The sequence below is a fragment of the Carcharhinus amblyrhynchos genome, unplaced genomic scaffold (assembly GCF_965287045.1).
Source record: "Carcharhinus amblyrhynchos unplaced genomic scaffold, sCarAmb.v2.hapA scaffold_62, whole genome shotgun sequence".
Classification (NCBI taxonomy): Eukaryota; Metazoa; Chordata; class Chondrichthyes; order Carcharhiniformes; family Carcharhinidae; genus Carcharhinus; species Carcharhinus amblyrhynchos.
The window spans coordinates 848,682-871,777 of NW_027649802.1; the positions used below are offsets into that span (position 1 = coordinate 848,682).

The following is a 23,096-nucleotide window of genomic DNA, read 5'->3' on the forward strand; positions in this document are numbered from 1 at the left end:
CACTCACTCACTCTCTCTGGATCCACAACCCATCTCACCATCAGTGATTGCCCACCCAGTCTCCAGGTCTCCCAGCTCCAGCACTTCATCTTCCATTGGCATAAGGATGACACAATCCAGACACTCTCACTCTTGGCTCCTTCTCTGACTCTCTGTGCCCTCTTCTACAAGCACATAAATTTCCATTGTTACTCACCCATCAAAGACACACACAAGCCTATGGTGCTGCCAGACTGCCCATCATGGGCCCACCAGGATGGTCACTCAGTGTGGGCAGTACAGCAGTCATCTCTGACTGACCGGAACCCTTCACAGAGAGGCTGACGTGTTCCTGAAGATTGATGCTGCTGTTTGGACATTGCCAGTGTCTGGGTGGAGATGTTCTTTCCACAATTTCTCTTCCGTCCTTATTCACATATCAGCCTGTAAGTTTAACGCTCACCTTGTCAGAACATATCAGGTTATTGATCCTTTTGCCTCACTGCAGCCACGTGCTGCCTGCTCTGGCCCTCGGCAGTTTCTATCCAGACTTGCTTGTGTTGATGTGACAGGTCTCCTCCTCCAGTCCTGAGGGAACAGAACCTCCCTCCAAACCGATATAGCCTTGAGAATTTCCAGGGAAGTGTCAGTGAATTGGGTTTAATCTGCCTTCTGCCATTTCAGCCCTTTGTTCATTAACCAGGGCTCCCTCACTGCTCCCTTCAGAGCCTTTAAAAGTGCTGCTGGCTGCCTTTAAATCTGGTGCCAGCTTTGCCTGAATGGGATCTTCCCCTGCAGCCAGTGGTTAAGCTCTGGAATACACAGGGTTTTGGGGGAAGGTGAGGGAATGACACTGAGTGAATTGCTCATTCGGAGAGTCAGTACAGACACAATGGGCCGAATGGCCTCCTTCTGCTCTGTAACAATTCTGTGATTCTGCCTGTGTTGCCTGAGTGGACGGATTCCCCTAACCTGTCAGATATTAATGTGTCCGTTCTGGTTCTGTGTGGGGTTGGTTAGTTCAGTTGGTTTGGTGTCTGGAGTGTGATGTGGAATGATGCTAATGTTGAGGGTTTGGTCCTCGTACCGGTTGTGGGGGTTCATGGAGTCCCAACTCCTCCCATTGCCCCACGTTTACTAAGTTTTGTCCCTGAAGCTCCATGGAACAAATTGTCTCTCTCTCTATTGGAGAGAAATACAAATATTTCATTGAGGACTGTGGCTACGAACACTGTCCACTCAGGTTCGATCTTACTCACATCTGAACATCACACCCCAGGCATCTTTCTCCACACCCATTTCAACATCCTGATCTTCGCGTGGGGGGGGGCTACTCCTCTTACCGGTCTAAGGCTGGGTCTGTAAAGACAAATGCCTCCTGGTCCGTATATGTTCAGTTCAGACCTCTTACACACTCTCACACTCTTTCATCACAGATGAACATCTACTGCACCTACTGTACTTTGACCCATTCTTTTAAGTTTGGTGATCTATTCCGGGGCTCTGGTCGTTCCAGAGCTTAACCACTGGCTGCAGGGGAAGATCCCATTCAGGCAAAGCTGGCACCAGATTTAAAGGCAGCCAGCAGCACTTTTAAAGGCTCTGAAGGGAGCAGTGAGGGAGCCCTGGTTAATGAACAAAGGCAGAAGGCAGATTAAACCCAATTCACTGACACTTCCCTGGAAATTCTCAAGGCTATATCGGTTTGGAGGGAGGTTCTGTTCCCTCAGGAGTGGAGGGGGAGACCTGTCACCCTGAAGCTCCATGTAACAAATTGTCTCTCTCTATTGGAGAGAAATATTAATATTTCATTGGGGACTGTGGCTACTAACACTGTCCACACGGAAACATCACCAACTTCCAGCTGAAATATCGATACATTTCCAACCATTATCTTCACAGAATTGTTACGGTTCACAATGAGGCCATTTGGCCCATCGTGTCTGTACTAGCATTAGGAATGTGTGTCATTCTCCAGCCTTTTTCTCGTATCCTCGCTCATTGTTTCTATTCAAATAATCATCTAATTCCTTTCTGACTGTTTCGATACAGCCTCCCTCCACCACACTTCCCGGCTGTAATTCCAGACCCGAACCACTGGCAGTGTGAAAAAGGTTTCTCTCTCATCATCTTCAACCCCACCACACACTCCATTCCTGAGCCACTGACCATCCCATGTCCCTCCCTGTGACTCAGGGTAAGGACATGGGAATCCTGAGCTCTTCCCTTTCACCATCGTCCTTTTTGTCATTTAATCACTCCGACACTTCCATTTTGTTCTTTCCTTGTCACCCGCCCATCCCCAGCTCCCTGTCACTTCAAACAATTTAATTCACTGCTACTTCCAAGTTCTAATTTTAACTAATTGAACTGAAACTGTTTCTCTCTTCACAGATATTGCCTGACCTGATGAGAGTTTCCAACATATTTATTCATATTTCAGATTTACAGCATTAATATAATTTTGCCTTCTGTATGAACTGAAGTTGTGTTTCTTGAATGTCCCGCGCTGTACATTATTATTGTTAATGATCTTATTCTTAAAAACACTGTGGATTTACCCTGATTCCTGTTATTTTTCTCTCTCTGATCTCCAGTCTCTATGATAATTATCTCACTGATTCTTGTGCCGAGGACCTGGCCTCTGCTCTCAGTACAAACCGCTCACTGATAGATCTCGATCTGGGTAACAATAAACTGGGAGATTCAGGAGTGAAACGGCTGTCTGTGGCTCTGAGGAATCCGGACTGTAAAATACAGACACTGGAGTAAGTAGCAGACTGTGTGAGATTGTGTTTATAATAACTGAATATTCAACAATATAATTTCACCACTGGTATTTGTATAAAAACGCTGCCCATTACTATTGGTGTCAGTTATGAATAAGGAAAATTGTTTTTCCTCTGACTCCTGTTGCTTCTCTCTCTGATCCCTGAGCAATGGGATGTCAGTCCCACAGATCCTTATGTTGAGGGTGTGGGGGAATAATGTTATGGTTCACCCTCTGAGGTTCTCTCCTCCTCCTCAGATGTGTACAGCTCTCCCCGGACACAGGCCCTTCGGCCCATCAAGCCTGTGGCAGCGACTCATTCTTATTCAGACCCAGTACTTGTTGCTCATTCGCAGTTTCTATTCCTCTGTTCGTCTCCCGTTCATGTTTCTATCGAGATAAACCTTGAACATTGGGAACGTGCCTGCTTCTGTCAACTTCACTAGCTGTGCATTCGAGGCACCCACCACCCTCTGTGAAAACTTTCCCCGCACATCTCCTCTAAACTTTCCCCCTCTTGCCTTCAAACTGTCCCGTCCTGTAGTTGACCTTTCCACCCTGGGGAAAAGACTCCAACTATCAACCATATATCTGCCTCTATCAGGTCATCCCTCAGCCTCTGTCTTTCCAGTGAAAACAATCCGAGTTTATTCAACTTCTCTTCATACCTTAACCAGACCAGGCAACATCCTTGTAAACCTTCTTTGGTTCTGAATATTGTTAGGGGCCTATAAATGATTCCCACAGGTGATCTTTTAACTTTGTTAATTCTTATCTGTCCCCAAGCTGATTCTGCATCTTGATCATTGGAACTAAGTTCAACCCTCTCTACTGACATCATCTGTTACTAACAGCGAGACTCCACCACCATGTCCTGTCCTCCATTTACTGTCATCTATTCACTCTCCCCTTCTCAAACGCATCCACATCCTTCTGGGTGTCTGGCGATCAGCACTGTACTCAATATTCCATATTGGGCCTAACTAAAGTTTAATACAGCTGGAACATAACTTGCCAACTTTTATACTCGATGCCCCGGCCAGTGAAGCGAGCATGCTGCATTCCTTATTGACCAAGTTATCCACCTGTGTTACCACTTTCAGGGATCAGTGGACAAGTACGCACAGATCCCTCTGTGTGTCAATGCTCCTGGTGTTTTACTCAGATAGAGAAAGCTGGGGGACAACCATGTGGAGTTCTATCAAATTATAAAACGAAGGAGAAAGGTTTCTTTCTCAGGGTCAATAACCAGTTGTATTGATTTAAGGCATTGAACAGAAGTTCCAGAGGAGAATTGAAGATGACTCAGTGGTTAGCATTGCTGCCTCTCAACATCAGGGACCTTTGTTTAATTCCAGCCTCTGGTGACTGCCTGTGGAGTTTGCACGATCTCCCCGTGTGTGTGGGTTTCTGTCAGGTACTCTGGTTTCTCCCACAGTCCAAACTAGTGTAGGTTAGGTGGATCGACCATGCTAAATTATCCCTTAGTGTCCTAAGATGTGTAGTTTTGGTGGATTTGCCATGGTAAATGTCCAGTGATAAGCAGTTGTGTGGGCCTGGTTAAGATGCATCTTCGGAGAGTCAGTGTAGAGTGGATGGGGCGATTGGGCCCCTTCTGCACAGTGGGGATTCTCTGGTTCTGTGGAAATGTTTTTTCACCCAGAGGGTAGTGGGAATCTGGATCTCACTGTCTGAAAGGGTGGTGGAGTCAGGAACACTCTCAACATTTAAGAAGCATTCAGACAAGCAGTTGAAATGCCGCAGGGTACAAGGCTATGGAGCATGTGCTGGTAATGGATTAGAATAGATTGGTGCTTGATGGCTGACACAGACATGGTGGGCCGAAGGGTCTCTTTCTGTGCTGAAAACCTCTATAAAGGCCCAGGGATTGGAAGTTATGAAGCAGAACCTGAATCTTCACTAATCCCTGTTATTTCTCTCTCTCTGATCCCAATGTAATGGAATATCAGTCACATTGATTTTTGTGCCCTGGGTGTAGGGGAATAATGTAACAGTGGCTCTGAGGACCCGTTCACATGTTTACAGGGGGACAGGTGTCACCCAGTCTCACAATCCTTGATTTGTGAGAAAGGGGAAAGAGTGAATGGAGGCAATTGTTGGACGCAGGCCAGAAACTCCAAGGTGTTTTGTGAAGTTAGCCTGGACCTTGGTTTTACATTTGATTTTGGTATTGATGAGCATGAGGTGTTTCACTCCAGGTATGAATCAAGTGACCCACTAGGATGCTTTTATCAAACACAGTTTATTTAAGAATGCAGTTAGAATGTAACAACAAAAATTAGCATAACCTTTACCAATTGCAAGACATAAAGATGACACAGTATAACTCATAACAGCTAGCTATCTCTGTTGTTCCAATATAAAGCAATACCCACAGACATACACCCTTCTCCAACATTAGTTAGCACAAAAACAGGCATGCTCACGTGTTGCCGATTTTCCAGCTTTTTAACACTTCCAGACAGCCAATCGACAATTGTTTTCAGAGAAGGATTTAGCCTCCGAGCAGCCTAATCGCAGAGAGGTAACCCCAGTCTCTGACAGCTTCCAACACAGCAACACTTCAACAGCAAAAACTCCAACTTCAGAGAGGGAAACAGCACTGCTGTTTGTCTTAACTTCAAGCAGCTTCTGAAAGCAGAATAAAAACTAGAATGTTCTGTGAAAAATAGCTGTCCCTCAGTCACATGACATAACCTGTCAATCACCCACAATCAAGCTCTACTCTGCCATCCCAGGGGAACACTGAAACAACACAACACTGCATTAGTTCAGATTAAAAATCAACATGATGTCAATTATACTGCTTCAGTAACAATAAAGGAAACCGGTTACAGATAGCATGGTGCGGACAGTATAACCTGCATAGAAACATGATTAAAATAGAAACTAGAAGCAGGAGTCGGCCATTCGGCCCTTCGAGCCTGCTCCTCCATTCATTTTGTTCATGGATGGTCATCGAATTCAATATCCTTCAATATTCAGTATATTTCTTAAGGGTATAGTTTGTAATAAAATGTACATTCCAACACATCCTTCAGCTGGTTCCATGTTACCAGTGATGGGCGAACGAGCTCTGTGTGCCAGAGAGTCTCCTGTACCCATTCATTCAACTGCTCACTCTGATCTCCACAACAGATATCACAGTCAGTGATTTCCCACGCAATCTGCTATTCTCCCACCTCCAGCACTGTGAATTCTAGGTGTAAGGATTACAAGATCTGGACATTGTCAGCATTTTTAACTCATTTCCTGTCGTTTCGTGCACCCTTCTACAGGCACGTGAAGGTCCACTGTTACTCTTGTTGTACTGGAGAATTTCTCATTTCCCGAGTTGTGATAATTAAACTTAACAAAGTTTGCTTTTCTAAAAATCAACTAGTTTTTATTATCTCAAAACTGCATGCAGTTTATGGCTGAATCTTGGAAACAGAGAACAGTCCGCACAAACTGCTGATTCTATCCCAAGACTGTACCCACTACAAGGATCAATTCAATAATTATACATTTTCTTATCAGCGTACATGTTAGTAATACAAGCAGTGGGACATTGAACAAAACAAATTCTGTGACTCACTCATCCCCGACCTTGGTTCAGTGACTCCTTCATGCCTTGTTTCCTGTAATAAACAGGTTCTGTGATTCCCTCCTTCCCGACCTTATCTAATGTCTCCTATGTTATCTCAAGGTATCTGGAGTCAACTGTGTAAAGGCCGACTGAGGCCAAGCATTTGGCCTTCACTGGTTGTAGGCATTTCTTTGTTCAGAGTCAGTCAGTTTTACAGGGGTCTGGCATGTTGAGTTGGTCCTTACTCTATCATTTTAAATACTTGACCATTTTTCTCATCAGGCCACTGCTTCATTTGTACACGATCACATTATCCCATCAAAGACACAAGTCTGTGCTGGTAACAACCTGACTGACCATCGTGTCTGCACAGGGAAAGCCTGTGACCATCTCACAGTGTAAGAGTTATCTGACTAACCAGAACGCTGCAGAGAGAGGCTGACATGTCTCTGACAGTCGATGCTGCTGTCCGGGCATTTCCTGTGTCTGTGTGGAGATGACCTTTCTACATTTCACTCTCATTTGACCCCATATCCCTCTGCTTACATGTTATAGGATGCTTCACCACCTTGTCAGAACATAGCAGGTTCTTCATCCTTTTGCCTCACTGCAACCATATAACCCACGCCTGCTCAGGTCTCCGGCAATCTCCATCCCGTTATACTTGGATTGATGTGACAGATACTCTCCAGTCCTGAGAGAACAGAAATTTACTCCAAACTCACGCAGCCTTGGGGAACACGACCAAGTGTTGCCAAGTGCATCATTGAATTGAGTTTAACCTTCCTCCTCCTATTTCAGCCCTGTGTTCAGTAACCAGGCCTTCCTCACTGCTCTCTCCAGAGCTGCTGCCTATGAAATTGCTGCTGGTGCCAGCATTGCCTGAACCGGGACATCCCCTGCAGCGAGTGGTTAACGGCTGGAATTCACTGTCCGAGAGTGTGGTGGAGACACGTTCAGTTGAAAATTTCCACAGGGAATTGGATTATTATCTGAAAAGGAAGAATGTGCAGGGTTACGGGGACAATTTGGGGGAATGACAAAGAACAAAAACAGCCGGGAAACAGGCCCTTCAGCCCAACAAGCCCGCGCTGCCATTTTAACATTACCAGTCCCCCCCCCCTGTTGTTTATGGCCATCCACATTGAGGGAAACTAATTTAGGGACAATTTATTACCTCCAATCAGCCTAACAGCACATCTTTGGGGTGTGGGAGGAAACCGGAGCACCCGGAGAAAACCCACACAAGCATGGGGAGAATGTGCAAACTCCCACAGACACCGGCCCAAATCCATGTGTCTGCACAGCAATCAGTGATAGTCACTGAGCTGTCGTCTTGCCCAGTATCTGGTCCAGTTTAGGCACACACTAACGACATGAAGCACTAGGCCAATCTCGAACAACCAAGAGCAGCCCCAGTACGACCCATCGCGTGTATGCCCCTCGTTGGACAACAAGGTGGACCGACTTAAAACCTGTGAATTAAAAGAGAAAAACATTATTATCATCCCACATCCTTATACTTTACCAGGGACGTCCCAATGCTAATGAACCTTATTTGAAACAATCTCCTATATCCTCCCATCTCCAACCCACTCATGTGCCTGTCTAAGTTACTCTTAAACAACTCCAGCGTGCCTGCCTCCACCGCCTTGCTTGGCAGAGCATTCCATACCCCCACTACCCTCTGTGTGAAAAACCTCCCTCTAATATCTGTGTTATACCTCTCCCCCCTCACCTTAAGTCCATGGCCCCTCGTACTGTGTATCTCTAACATAGGAAATAGCTTACCTCTGTTTACTCTGTCTATACCCTTCATAATCTTACATACCTCTATTAGATCCCCCCTCAGTCGGCGTCTTTCAAGGGAAAAGAGCCCCAATTTCTTCAATCTTTCCTCATAACCCAGTCCTTCCATACCAGGCAATATCCTGGTAAACCTCCACTCTCTCCAGAGTCTCCACGTCCTTCCGGTAGTAAGGCGACCAGAACTGGACGCAGTACTCTAAATGCAGCCTAACCAACGTTCTATACAACTGCAACATTAGACTCCAGCTCTTATATTCTATACCCCTTCCTATAAAGGCTAACATACCATAGGCTTTCTTCACCACACTCTCCACTTGTACTGCCACCTTCAAAGACTTGTGCACTTGCATCCCCAGGTCTCGCTGTGACTCTATACTCCTTACGGGCTTACCCTTTATCATATAACTCCCCCCTACATTATTCCGGCCAAAATGCATCACCTCACATTTATCCGGATTAAACTCCATTTGCCACGTATCTGCCCAATATACCAGCCTATCAATATCCCATTGTATTGCCAGACACTGCTCCTCACTGCCCACCAATCCAGACATCTTGATGTCATCAACAAATTTGCTGATCACACCACCTACTCCCTCTTCCAAATCATTTATATACACTACAAAGAGAAGAGGTCCCAGTACCGAGCCCTGCGGCACACCACTAGTGACAGACCTCCAGCTAGAAAAGGACCCTTCCATTACTACTCTCTGTCTCTTCTTTGCAAGCCAGTTCTCAACCCATCTAGATACCTGGCCACGTATCCCATGAGCCTCAAACTTTTCAACCAACCTACCATGAGGGACTTTGTCAAACGCTTCACTGAAATCCATATAGACGACATCAACGGCTCAGTAAATTGCTGATTCAGAGAGTCAGTACAGACAGTGTGGGCCGAATGGTCTCCTTCTGCTCTGTAACAATTCTGTGATTCTACCTGAGAGAGATACCAATGGCCCTTAGTGGACACTGGTTAAATTATCTAACCCTGTTAACACTGCAACATCACCAGCTTCCAGGTAAAATATCGATACATTTCCAACCATTATCTTCACAGAATTATTACCGAGCTCCACGAGGTGAAATGTGTCTGCCCCGGCTCACCAAACTAGTATTAGGAATTTGTCTCATTCTCCTGCCTTCTCCTCGTATCTTTACACATTGTTTCATTCGAATGTTCATCGACTGCCCTCTGTGATGCCTCGAATCAGCCTCCCTCCACCACACTTCCCGGCTGTAATTCCAGAGCCGAACCACTGGCAGTGTGAAAAAGGTTTCTCTCTCATCATCTTCAACCCCACCACACACTCCATTCCTGAGCCACTGACCATCCCATGTCCCTCCCTGTGACTCAGGGTAAGGACATGGGAATCCTGAGCTCTTCCCTTTCACCATCATCCTTTTTATTATTTAATCACTCCGACACTTCCATTTTATTCTCTCCTTGTCACCCGCCCATCCCCAGCTCCCTGTCACTTCAAACAATTTAATTCACTGCTACTTCCAAGTTCTAATTGTAACTAATTAAACTGAAACTAAATCTGTTTCTCTCTTCACAGATATTGCCTGACCTGATGAGAGTTTCCAACATATTTATTCATATTTCAGATTTACAGCATTAATATAATTTTGCCTTCTGTGTGAACTGAAGTTGTGTTTCTTGAATGCCCCGCACTGTACATTATTATTGTTAATGATCTTATTCTTAAAAACACTGTGGATTTACCCTGATTCCTGTTATTTTTCTCTCTCTGATCTCCAGTCTCTGGGATAATGATCTCACTGATTCTTGTGCCGAGGACCTGGTCTCTGCTCTCAGTACAAACCGCTCACTGATAGATCTGAATCTGGGTAACAATAAACTGGGAGATTCAGGAGTGAAACGGCTGTCTGTGGCTCTGAGGAATCCGGACTGTAAAATACAGAAACTGGAGTAAGTAGCAGACTGTGTGAGATTGTGTTTATAATAACTGAATATTCAACAATATAATTTCACCGCTGGTATTTGTATAAAAACACTGCCCATTACTATTGGTGTCAGTTATGAATAAGGAAAATTGCTTTTCCTCTGACTCCTGTTGCTTCTCTCTCTGATCCCTGAGCAATGGGATGTCAGTCCCACAGATCCTTATGTTGAGGGTGTGGGGGAATAATGTTATGGTTCACCCTCTGAGGTTCTCTCCTCCTCCTCAGATGTGTACAGCTCTCCCTGGACACAGGCCCTTCGGCACATCAACCCTGTGGCAGCGACTCATTCTTATTCAGACCCAGTACTTGTTGCTCATTCGCAGTTTCTATTCCTCTGTTCGTCTCCCGTTCATGTTTCTATCGAGATAAACCTTGAACATTGGGAACGTGCCTGCTTCTGTCAACTTCACTGGCTGTGCATTCGAGGCACCCACCACCCTCTGTGAAAACTTTCCCCGCACATCTCCTCTAAACTTTCCCCCTCTTGCCTTCAAACTGTCCCGTCCTGTCGGTGACCTTTCCACCCTGGGGAAAAGACTCCAACTGTCAACCATATATCTGCCTCTATCAGGTCACCCCTCAGCCTCTGTCTTTCCAGTGAAAACAATCCGAGTTTATTCAACTTCTCTTCATACCTTAACCAGACCAGGCAACATCCTTGTAAACCTTCTTTGGTTCTGAATATTGTTAGGGGCCTATAAATGATTCCCACAAGTGATCTTTTAACTGTGTTAATTCTTATCTGTACCCAAGCTGATTCTGCATCTTGATCATTGGAACTAAGTTCAACTCTCTCTACTTACATCATCTGTTACTAACAGCGAGACTCCACCACCATGTCCTGCCCTCCATTTACTGTCATCTATTCACCGTCCCCTTCTCCAAAGCATCCACGTCCTTCTGGTTGTCTGGCGATCAGCACTGCACTCAATATTCCATATTGGGCCTAACTAAAGTTTAATACAGCTGGAACATAACTTGCCAACTTTTATACTCGATGTCCCGGCCAATGAAGCGAGCGTGCTGCATGTCTCATTGACCAAGTTATCCACCTGTGTTACCACTTTCAGGGATCAGTGGACAAGTACACACAGATCCCTCTGTGTGTCAATGCTCCTGGTGTTTTACTCAGACAGGGAAGGCTGGGGGACAACCATGTGGAGTTCTATCAAATCATAGAAAGAAATCTTTCTCCTTCGTTTTAGGGATCAATAACCAGTTGTATTGATTTAAGACATTGAACAGAAGTCCCAGAGAAGAATTGAAGATGACTCAGTGGTTAGCATTGCTGCCTCACAACATCAGGGACCTTTGTTTAATTCCAGCCTCTGGTGACTGCCTGTGGAGTTTGCACGATCTCCCCGTGTGTGCGGGTTTCTGTCAGGTACTCTGGTTTCTCCCACAGTCCAAACTAGTGTAGGTTAGGTGGATCGACCATGCTAAATTATCCCTTAGTGTCCTAAGATGTGTAGTTTTAGTAAATTTGCCATGGTAAATGTCCAGTGATAAGCAGTTGTGTGGGCCTGGTTAAGATGCATCTTCGGAGAGTCAGTGTAGAGTGGATGGGGCGATTGGGAGCCTTCTGCACAGTGGGGATTCTCTGGTTCTGTGGAAATGTTTTTTCACCCAGAGGGTAGTGGAATCTGGATCTCACTGTCTGAAAGGGTGGTGGAGTCAGGAACACTCTCAACATTTAAGAAGCATTCAGACAAGCACCTGAAATGCTGCAGGGTACAAGGCTATGGAACATGTGCTGGTAATGGATTAGAATAGATTGGTGCTTGATGGCTGACACAGACACGATGGGCCGAAGGGCCTCTTTCTGTGCTGAAAACCTCTATAAGGGCCCAGGGATTGGAAGTTATGAACCAGAACCTGAATCTTCACTAATCCCTGTTATTTCTCTCTCTGATCCCAATGTAATGGAATATCAGTCACATTGATTTTTGTGCCCTGGGTGTAGGGGAATAATGTAATGGTGACTCTGAGGAACCGTTCACATGTTTACAGGGGGACAGGGGTCACCCAGTCTCACAATCCTTGGTTTATGAGGAAGGGGAAAGAGTGAATGGAGGCAATTGTTAAAACGCAGGCCAGAAAATCCAAGGTGTTTTGTGAAGTTAGCCTGGACCCTTGATTTTACATTTGATTTTGGTATTGATGAGCATGAGGTGTTTCACTCCAGGTATGAATCAAGTGACCCACTAGGATACTTTTATCAAACACAGTTTATTTAAGAATGCAGTTAGAATCTAACAACAAAAATTAGCATAACCTTTACCAATTGCAAAACATAAAGATGACCCAGTATAACTCATAACAGCTAGCTATCTCTGTTGTTCCTGTATAAAGCAATACCCACAGACACACACCCTTTCAGTTAAAAGGTCACTTGTAGGAATCATTTATAGGCCCCTAACAATATTCAGAATCTCTGACACAGGAAAAATAATGGGGTCTTGTAAAAACAAACTGCAATAATCACGGGTGATTTTTATCATATACAAAGAAGAACAAAGAACCACACAACACAGTAACAGGCCCTTCGGCCCACCAAGCCTGCGGTGACTCTTAATCCTTATGTAAACCCAGTACTTACTGCCCAATTTATATTCCTCTGTTTATCTCCTGTTCGTGTATCTATAAAGATGTATGTTGGACATTGGTAACATGCCTGCTTCCATCACCTCCATTGGCAGTGCATTCAAGGCACCCACCACCCTCTGTGTGAAAAGTTTTCCATAATTGTGTAACCTCCATCAGGTCATCCCTCAGCCTCCCTTTTTGTAATGAAAACAATCCATGTTTATCCAACCTCTCCTCAAAACTTAACCCCCCCTTGACCAGGCAACATTCTGGTGAACCTTCTTTACATCTTCTCCAAAGCATCCCCATCCTTCTGGTATTGTGGCAAACAGAACTGTAAACAATATTCAAATGTGGCCAACCAAAGTTTCATACAACTGTAACATAACTTGTTAACTTTTATACTCGATGTCCCAGTCGATGCTGTCTGCCTTCTTCACCACCTCATCCACCTGTGTTACCATTTTAGGGATCTGTAGACTTGTACACACAGATCCCTCTGTAGGTCAGTGTTCCTATGGGTTCTTCCATTTACTGTATAAATCACTCAGATTGTCAAGAGTTGAATAGAAGATTAGTTCACAGAATGTATTCAAGTAATTTCTTGGAGAAGTACGTTCCAGTGCCAATCACAAAACAAGCTGTTTTAGACAGGGTGATGTGTAAATGTGTGGCCTTTCCAACAAAAATAGATTCCTTTCATTTGAAATATCAGCAGCAGACGTGTTCCAACTGTTACTAATTCAAGGATTGTATGAGATTAAGTGAAGATGTGGCACTGGGATTGGCACTGCTGCCTCACAGTGTCAGGGACCCGGATTCATTCCAGTCTGTGGAGTTTTCAACATTCTCCCCGTGTCTGTGTGGGTTCCACCGGCTGCTCCCACAGTCCAAAAAATGTGTAGGTTTGGTGGATTGGCCATGATAAATTGCCTGTTAGTGTCCAAGATGTGTAGGTGGGGGGATTAGCAGCGTAAATATGTGGGGTTACAGGAAACTGGGCAGCTGCAGGTCTATTAGTCTGACAGTGAGAGTATGGAAGATCCTATAATAATCTATAATAAAGGAAGTGAGAACAGAACACTTCAAAATTAATGTCAGGATTAGACAGGGCCAACATGGATTTATGAAAGGCTGGTACGGTGACACAGTGGTTAGCGTTGTTGTATCACAGCCACGGGCCCGGGTTCAATTCCAGCCTTGGGTGACTGTGTGGAGTTTCTACATTCTCCCCGTGTCTGTGCGTGTTTCCTCTGGGTGCTCCGGTTTCCTCCCACACTCCAAAGATATGCATGGTAGATGGATTCACCATGATAAAATTGTCCTTACTGTCCCAAGATGTGTAGGTTAGGTGGATTAGCCCCAGTAAATTGTGATGTTGTGGGGAGTGGATCTTTGTAAAATACTCCATCCATGTGTATCCTACACTCGGGATTCTACAGTTGGATGATTCACACATAAGAGGTTATTAAAGAAAATTGGAGCACATGGGATTGGGTGAAATATCCCAGCATGGATTGAGAACTGGTTAGTGGACAGAAACAAGGAGTTGGAATAAATGGGTTATTTTTGGATTGACAGCCTCTAACTAGTGGAGTGCGGCAGGGATCAGTGTTTGGGTCTCAGCTATTCAGAATCCATATCAATGATATCGATGTGAGGATCAAATATAATATTTCCAAATGTGTGAATAATAGAAAACCATGTGGAAATCTGAATTGTGAGGAGGATGCAGTGATGTTTGAAGGGGATGTGGAGAGGCTCAGGGAGTGGACAAATGTTTACCAGCTGGATGACAAGGTGGAAAAATATGAGGTTATCTAATTTTGTTAGAAAATAAAACTGACATTGAGACAACTCCAAAGATATACATGGTAGGTGGATTCACCATGATAAAGATATTTTGATGTTCTAGTTCATGAGACACTGAAAGCGAAGATGAGAGCAGTTAAGATAACAAATGGTATGTTAGACATTATTCTAAGAGGATTTGAGTTGAGGAAAAAGATGTCTTCCTGTAATTATCTGCAGCCTTGCTGAGACCAACCTGGAGAATTGTGGACAGTTTTGGTCTCCTGACTGAAGCAAAGATGTACTTGGCATGTAAAGAAGGTTCACTAAAATAGGTCCAGGGACAGATGGATTGTCCTCTGAGGAACAAAAACACTTTATTCTCAGGCCTTTAGAAGAATGATAGCTGAACTTATTCAAACCTACACTATTTTACAGGGTTCAATAGGCCAGATGTAGAAAGGATGTTTCCCCTTGCTGGAGGGTCTGAAACCTGGGACACAGTCTGAGAATAAGGGACAGTTATTTAGGCTGAGATGAGGGGTATTTGATTCCCATTAGAATGCTGGTGAATCAAGGAATGCAGGGATAATGTTGGAAATGGTGTTGAAGCAGAGGATCAGCCATGGTCACATTGAATGATGGAGTGGATTTGAAGGACAGAATGGATGACTCCTGCTCCTGTTTCTTAACGTTCTTATTGCAATAGGAATGGAAGGTAAGAGTAAGAAGGTTTTGCTGCAGTTTTTCACATCCTTCATCAGAACACAACTGGAGTAATGTGTATAGTGTTGAGCTATTTACCTAAAGGATAGAATTGTATTTGAACCAGTTCAGAGAAAGTTCACACGGCTGACTCCTGGGATGGAGAGGTTTATTTTTCGAGGAAAATTTGAGCAGATTGGAGCAAAATCTGTGAAAGTTCAGAAGATTAAAAGGTGATCGTATTGAGGGGATGAGACAGGGTGGTTACTGAGAGGCTGTTTCCTCTTGTAAGAGAGACCAGAACAAGGGAACAGATTTTCAAATGTAATTATCAGTCCCTTAAGACTGAGATGAGGAGAATTTATTTTTTAGATGGTTGCTGGTCAGTGGAATTCTCTTCCCTGGAGACTAGTGGAGGCAGAGTCATTGAATATATTCAAGGCTGAGTTAAGAATGATTTTGGATTGAGGAGTGAATAAGGGTTACAGGGAGCGAGTGGGAAAATAATTGTGACTACAATTCGATCAGCCATGATGGAGTCTGCTCGAGGGGCTGAATGGCCTTCTGCTGCTCCTAGTTATTTTGCTCTTATCCCAATACATCCTTCAGACTGCTCTCTGTGACCAGTGATGGATACACAAGCTCTATGTTTTGTCCTCACCAGACTCTCTCCTGTACCCATTCATTAGGCCACCCACTCAACCCATCTCACCAGCAGTAATGACCCACTCTGTCCCCAGGCCTTCCTGATCCAGCACTTCATCTTCCATTGGTGTAAGGATGGCAAGACCTGGATGTCTCCACTCTTCTTCACTCATTCCCTGATGATGTTTGCTCTCTTTCCAAACACACAAATTGTTCATCACTCATCAAACACATGCTGTAGCCCAGGGTGGTCCAACGTGTGGACCAAGGGGTGAATGTGACCCTCGAAGCCCCTCAGTGCAGCCCCCGGAGCGAGTTTCCAGAATCTCAGTCACACAGTTCAGTTTGAATGGAAGAATCTGTATGGAGCTGCTCCAATCACAGGCCGTTTCTTTCCCATGTTTGCTGCTGATGGGTTTTTGAGCCAAACTGCAGCAAATGTGGGAGAGAAACAATTTGTGATTGATGAGGATTAAACTCTAATCATCATCTTTATTTATTCCTCATTATTGTGCTCAGCAAGTTGTTTCTTTTCATATCTCAGTTTAGTTTTTAATTGAAATTTCTGCTGTGCCAAACTTGATCATTCTGAAATTTACTCATTGGCCCCTTGAGTGAGAAAAACATTGCCATGTGTTTGCCCAGTGAATATGTTGGTGAACCCTGCTCTAGCCTATGCTGGTGCCAGCCTAACGGACATGTCTCTGACAGTCAATGCTGCTGCCTTTGCATTGCCAGTGTCTGGGTGGAGATGTTCTTTCTACAATTTCCCTCTCATCCTTATTCATATATCAGGCTGTGCTACACTCACCGTGTCAGAACACATCAGGACATTGATCCTTTTCCACACTGTAACCACGTGTCTGAAACCTGCTCACCTCCCAGCAATCTCCATCCAGACTGGCTTGTAATGATGGGATAACCTCCTCCCATCCTGAGGGAACAGGACCTCCCTCTGAGCCTGAGCAGCCGGGAGGAGTCCCTCCAGGGGGGAATTAGTGATTGGGGGGTAACCCTTGCTCTGCTTTCTGACATTTCAGCCCCTCATTCAGTAAGCAGAGCTCCCTCGCTGCTCCCTCCAGAGCTGCTGTGTTTGAAAGTCCTGCTGGCTGCCTTTGGAGATGGTGCCAGCATTGCCTGAACCGGGACTGTCCCCTGCCCAGGCTGCCTCAGTGGGCAGCTCCCCCTGCCTGCCAGCCGTTAATTGTCCGCCTCTGACAATATCACCTTCATAACTCTGCCTATCCTGCCCACACAGACACACCACCCATTTCCAATCCCCATGTTGGGAATTCACAGCTTCTGGGAAAATCACAGCCATTATCTTCACCCTCACCACAAACTGCATTCCCAGACCACTGACCATCCCATGTCCCTCCCGAGCCACTCTGAGTAAGGACATGGGGATCCTGTGATTATGGTCCTGTCCCATCATCACTTTTACCATTTAATCACTCCTGTAATTCCAGTTTGTCCTTTCTTTGTTTCATCCCCAGCCACCCACCGCTGTCCCTTCAAACCTGTCAATTCACTGCCTGTTCCCAGTTCCAATGGAAGCTCAAACTTTACCCCTGTTTCTCTCTTCACAAATATTTCCCTAACCTGCTGAGCATTTCCAGTTTATTTATATTTCATTTTCAGCATTGAGTATTTCCTCATTCTACAGAAATGCAAGTTGTGTTTTTGGAATGTCTCCTACAATACATTATTATTGTTATTAACAGTATTATATAAAACCCTGGGGATTGAGCCTGATTCCTGTTATTTCTCTCTCTGATCTCCAGTCTGTATAGAAACGCTCTCACAGATTCTTGTGCTGAGGATCTCGTCTCCGCTCTCTGTACAAACCAGTCACTGAGGGATCTGAACCTGGGATCAAACTCCTTCACAGATCAATCTGTCCCTGCTCTCCGCTGCCTCATACTGACCTGCAGGAGTCTGGAGCGGATAGTGTGAGTGTTTGTCTTAATTTTAAGTGTAACAATTAAAATATAAATGGATTTAAAATATAAATGGGCCTGAATCTTCCAAGCAGCAGCAATGGTAAGCAGATTGCCGGAATGTGTGAAAATTCCCCCAACCTGAAACTGCTGCATATTTCTCCCAGAATCTTCAGCACAGTGACCCCGGGGAGCTCCATCAGAGCAGAGTTGGGGAAGAGAGAGCACACACCCTATTTACAGCACAGTGACCCCGGGAGCTCCATCAGAGCAGAGTCGGGGAAGAGAGAGCACACACCCTATTTACAGCACAGTGACCCCGGGGAGCTCCATCAGAGCAGAGTCGGGGAAGAGAGAGCACACACCCTATTTACAGCACAGTGACCCCGGGGAGCTCCATCAGAGCAGAGTCGGGGAAGAGAGAGCACACACCCTATTTACAGCACAGTGACCCCGGGGAGCTCCATCAGAGTCGGGGAAGAGAGAGCACACACCCTATTTACAGCACAGTGACCCCGGGGAGCTCCGTGTTAGTTGATTGGGGGAGTGAATGGGTTGGTGTGTTGATGGATGAATGGTTAGTCAGGGAGCTGGGGAGAGGTTGGAGGATTAGTTCTGGGTGTCGGGGGAGTGGATGAGTTGTATTGTGTTGGGTTGGAGGGTTAATCGGGAGTTTGGATGGTAGCTGGGAGTTGGTCATGTTGTTGGGGTCTAAACAGATGTGGTTGTGTGATGGGGGGTTGGGATTGGTTAATAGCTTTGAAGAGGGTAGTGGGGTGGGGTTGGTTCTGGGGGAATGAGTTTAAGTCAGAGGTTTAGTCAAGAATGTATTCAAGAGGCAGCTGGATAGAGCACTTGGGGTGAACAGGATCAAAGGTTATGGGGAGAAAGCAGGATGAGGCTATTGAGTTGGATGATCAGACATGATGGTGATGGATGGTGGAACAGGTTTGAAGGGCCAAATGGCCTCCTCCTGCTCCGATCTTCTATGTTTCTATGTCAGGTGAGGAGAGGTTGGCTCAGGATGAGGCCAAGTTGGGAGGGTTAGTCCGATTATTTTAAGGGCTCATGGGAGGTGGCCAGGCTGGAGGGGAGGTAGGGATGAGTGGGTCTAGTCAGATTGTGGGAGGTGTAGTATGGGGGATCAGTGGGAAGTGATTGGGGGACTCGGTTGTGCTATTCAGGTATTAGCCCAGGTGGTGAGCTGTCTAACATTACCTGAGTAACTATCCAGGTAAATTTTGTGGATCTGTCCCAAGTCTCTGACTCTAACTGCAGCAGGGGAATTTCCCCAATAGTAGTTACTACCTCTGGGACAATTCCCAGGTAGATCAGTGTGTCAGGACATCCACAGGGTCCCGATGCTCATCTTCAGTTGTGTGTCTGGGTCTCTGGTGATCCAGAAACCAGAAGATTTGTCCCATTAACTCCAGTCTCCTGTTATTTACCCTGTTGTTCAATCTGTTTATTTCCTGTTTCATCTTTAATCTGTTTCAGGCTGTGGGGAAATCGGTTCAGTTCAAATGGAAAGAAACAACTGGAGTCTCTGCAGGGATCCAGATCGGGACTGAGAGTGACAGTGTGAACATTTCAATCTCTGAACATTGCTGCTCCACCGGTTACAGTGAAATCCTGAATTGTGAAGATCTTCGACAGCTCCTTCCAAACCCTTCATTCCTGCCCCTCTCCCTCCCTATTCCATCAGCCCCTCCAGCCTGGCAGTGATTTCCCTGCTTACCTGGTTTCCCAGTTGGAAAACTGTTGTAGTTTTAGTCTCCACATTGAAGGAAAGATTGCTGCAAACCATTGTTTAAGCAGCAATGTGTTGTCAGTGTTCTCAGCAACAGAGTCTTCACCCTCCTTTCAAAATGGAGCAGCAGAGATCATTCTCCAGACAGAGGGAACAGTGTGTGTGATTCTGACAGTACCCAGCAGAGGACAGATTGGTCAATCTTGTCAGAGTTTCCTCTCTGTCTCTGTGAATGAATTAAAGGCTCCACCAGCCTCTCCTCAAAACCTCTTTCACTATCTGGGGATTAAAGTCACACAATGCCACCATCTGCTGGTGGCTCACACCTACTGCAGGCGCTGCTCTTTGTGAGCCTCAGACAAGTTCAGTCAGTCCCATGTCTGCATCTGGGAACCGGTTACTGCAGTGTGAATATTGAACAATATTGACAGGGATTGGAGTTTACAGCAGGAACCTCGGCTGGTGAATTAACCCTTTTTATCACCAGACAGTGTACATGAACTCTGTTCCCTCATTCCCTATGGGAGATATTGTCTGGAGATTGTATTTGGGGATGATCTCAGACTGTAATGTGTACATTTGGTGCAGTTATTAGACACTAATCCCATTCAGAATGGGAGTGGGTAAACTGTGCTGCACTCTGTAATTCCTGTGTCAGTCATTCAGTGTTTAATCTTCCACAGTGGATCTTACTAATGGATCTTTTAATATTTCCCAGATAATTGTCTCAATCTCACAGACTGATACTTTGAAAATTGGAAATACAAACATTTTGAGACTCAATTACAACCATTCATCAATTTTGTCCGTGCTCGAACAGAAAATAATTTCCAAACAAACTATTCCCCTTTTGCTTTTGCTTTACAATTCCACAGGTTGATACAGAGAGCAGTTCCATTGGAATCCAAACCTGCCAATTATCAACATCAACACAAGTTCCCACATATTTACCTGGGAAAGTTTCAGTGTTAACTTTGGTGAAGCAGGGTGTTGATTCCTTAACCCACAACACGCATGCACACATACATACACACACATACACACACACACATACACACACACGCACACACACACACACGGTAAATGTTAATTCAATTATTTCTGGAACTGTTAAAATCCCAAATGCACAGGTTGACTAAAGTGTTTCCAAACCAAAGGTGGAATATGTTTCTGATTTATAATCTGAATCACACAGAGGCACTGACATTCGCCCACAAAAACATATAATCACAAGCATAATCTCACACACACACACACACACACACATTCACACAGAGACACAGTGGCACAATCATGGAACCAAACATACAGATACATAATCATACACATACACACAACTGTGCATCCTACACACATCCCTCCAAACACACACACTGATACACACAGACACAAACTGACACCAACACACACACATTCACACACTGACAAACTCACCCACAAGTTCCAGGTCACAGAGATACACACTCCCTGAAACACGCACATACAAAGCTGGACAAGTCCACACTCTTACCCACGTATTGACACACAGAGAGAGACTTCAGAGGGAAACACAGAATCTCTCTTAAATACACACAACACACATCACAAACCCATGCATTACAGCGGTTAATAAATTCTCAGCACCCCATAAACAAATGAAATTTAATTTAGACAACAGTGATAACATTTTCTCTGAAACCGACATCCCTTGACCGAAAACAACAAATGAACACTGGGGCAGCACTGGACAGGATCGGAGCCTCGGAAATACAGTTTCCTCTTTCCTTGTTCCTTATATCTCACTGAGCAGATGCAGAGCTATAGCACAGAAAGCTAGAATTCACAATTTCACTCTGTCCCTGCACACTCACCTCAGCTTTATTTAATTTCTGAATGTATGATTTATTTTGGATTGTCCCAAAGATCTCAGGACAGATGCATGATGTCAGATATGACCATTATTTATCAAACTGTTTATTTTACCGTGACAGATATTACCTGGGGTTTGTCAGATTGTTGTTTTTCATCTATCTGCAGTTGCAGATGTCAGCGTTGAAAAGTGGAGAGATATTCTATACCATTAAAAACATCACATTGAATCAGGGAAATTCTTCAAAGACTATGAATTAATCACTTTCAAATTAGTATCATTTCTTCAGAACAAACTATTCACATCGTCTATTATTACAATTTAAACTCACTTTATTGTGTTGTCTGGTCTGTACTAGTTTTAACTGAACACTGCTCAGTATGTGACATGATCTATGTTATTGAGTTTTGAAAGAGAAAGGGTTAATGCTGCTGCTCTATAATTGTAATGGATATTCCTCATGTTATCATCTGTATCACTGTAGGTATTTGTAATTAAATATTGCATTTTTTTATGTTCAATGCTAATTGGTAATCACTGCACTCCTGAAACCAATACATACACAAGCTAATAAAGAGTGGGGGACTAGGATAAATACTGCAGCTAACAGTGAGAGTGAAATTAAAAAGACTGTAAGATACAGGAGCAGAATTCAGCTGTTCTGCTCATCGAGTCTCCTCCGTCATTTAATCACAGCTGATAACTTTCTCAACCCCATTCTCCCACCTTTCCAATCAAGTGCCTGTCTTTCCCTGACTTAAATACAATCAGTGAGAGAGAGAGTAAGCAGAACATGTGAGGGGGAGGGTCGGTGAAGAGTGAGGGTGTGGGGAGAGGGTGATGGGAGATAGTGTGAGGGAAGGAAGTGAGGAAGGAATAAATTAAGAGTGAATGAGGAGGAGAGATGGTGAGGGGAGCTGATGAGGAGAGAGTGATGGGGAGAGACAGGAGAGAGCAAGAGGACAGGGTGTGAGAGAGGGATGGGGAGAGTGTGTCAGGAATGGAGCGAGCTGGTGTGAGTGAGGGGGGGAATGGGGAGGGAGTGATAGGACAAGAGGCTGAGGGAGAAAGGGTGATGTCAGTGAGGGGGAGACACTGAGAGTATAGGGGAGAGAGTGTGGGGGAAGATTTTAGAAGAATAGTGTGAGATGCGGTGACTGAACAGGAGATATTGTAAGGGACAGATAGAGTGGGGGGAGGGATCATGAGGGTAGATAGAGTGAGGGGAGAGATAGGGAGGGGCGAAAGTGAAGGGAGGGAGCATTGGGAGATAGATTGAATGAAGGGGAGGGAAGGGGCAGGAGTAGTGGGAGAAGGTGAGTGAATGAGGGAGAGTGAGTTGGGGGGGAAGAGGGAATGACTGGGAGAGAGCGCAATGGGAGATAGATTGAGTGAAGAGAGAGGTGGAAGACATTCTGTGCGGGAGAGAAGGTGAATGAATGAGGGAGACACAGGAAGGAGAGTGTAAGGGGAGAGAGTGAGAAGAGAGCGCAATGGGAGATTGAGTGAAGAGAGAGGTGAGGGGGAGAAAAGTTGACACAATGAGGAAGTGAGAGTCAGGAGGGAGAATGAAGGGGAGAGAGAAAGGGCAAGAGTAAGAGAGAGAGTGAGTGAGGGGTAGAGTGTGAAGGGAGATGGAGTGCTTTATCCAAGGAATGTTTCATCATATTTTTATTTATTTAGGAAAAGCAGGAATTAAATTGCTCAGCATCCCA

At 44.9% G+C, this 23,096-nt stretch overlaps 1 protein-coding gene across 1 annotated transcript in view; it reads left to right on the plus strand.

Annotated features, from left to right (window-relative positions):
- LOC145337698 (NACHT, LRR and PYD domains-containing protein 3-like) overlaps window positions 1-20,511 on the plus strand; it is a 75,086-nt gene extending 54,575 nt beyond the window's left edge. The window contains exons 9-12 of the mRNA XM_080182530.1: window positions 2,577-2,747; window positions 9,910-10,080; window positions 17,627-17,794; window positions 19,280-20,511. Of these exons, the coding sequence (XP_080038656.1) occupies window positions 2,577-2,747; window positions 9,910-10,080; window positions 17,627-17,794; window positions 19,280-19,367 (598 nt within the window). The 3' untranslated portion in view covers window positions 19,368-20,511. The remainder of the gene's footprint in view (window positions 1-2,576; window positions 2,748-9,909; window positions 10,081-17,626; window positions 17,795-19,279) is intronic.
- Window positions 20,512-23,096: the final 2,585 nt, after the last annotated feature.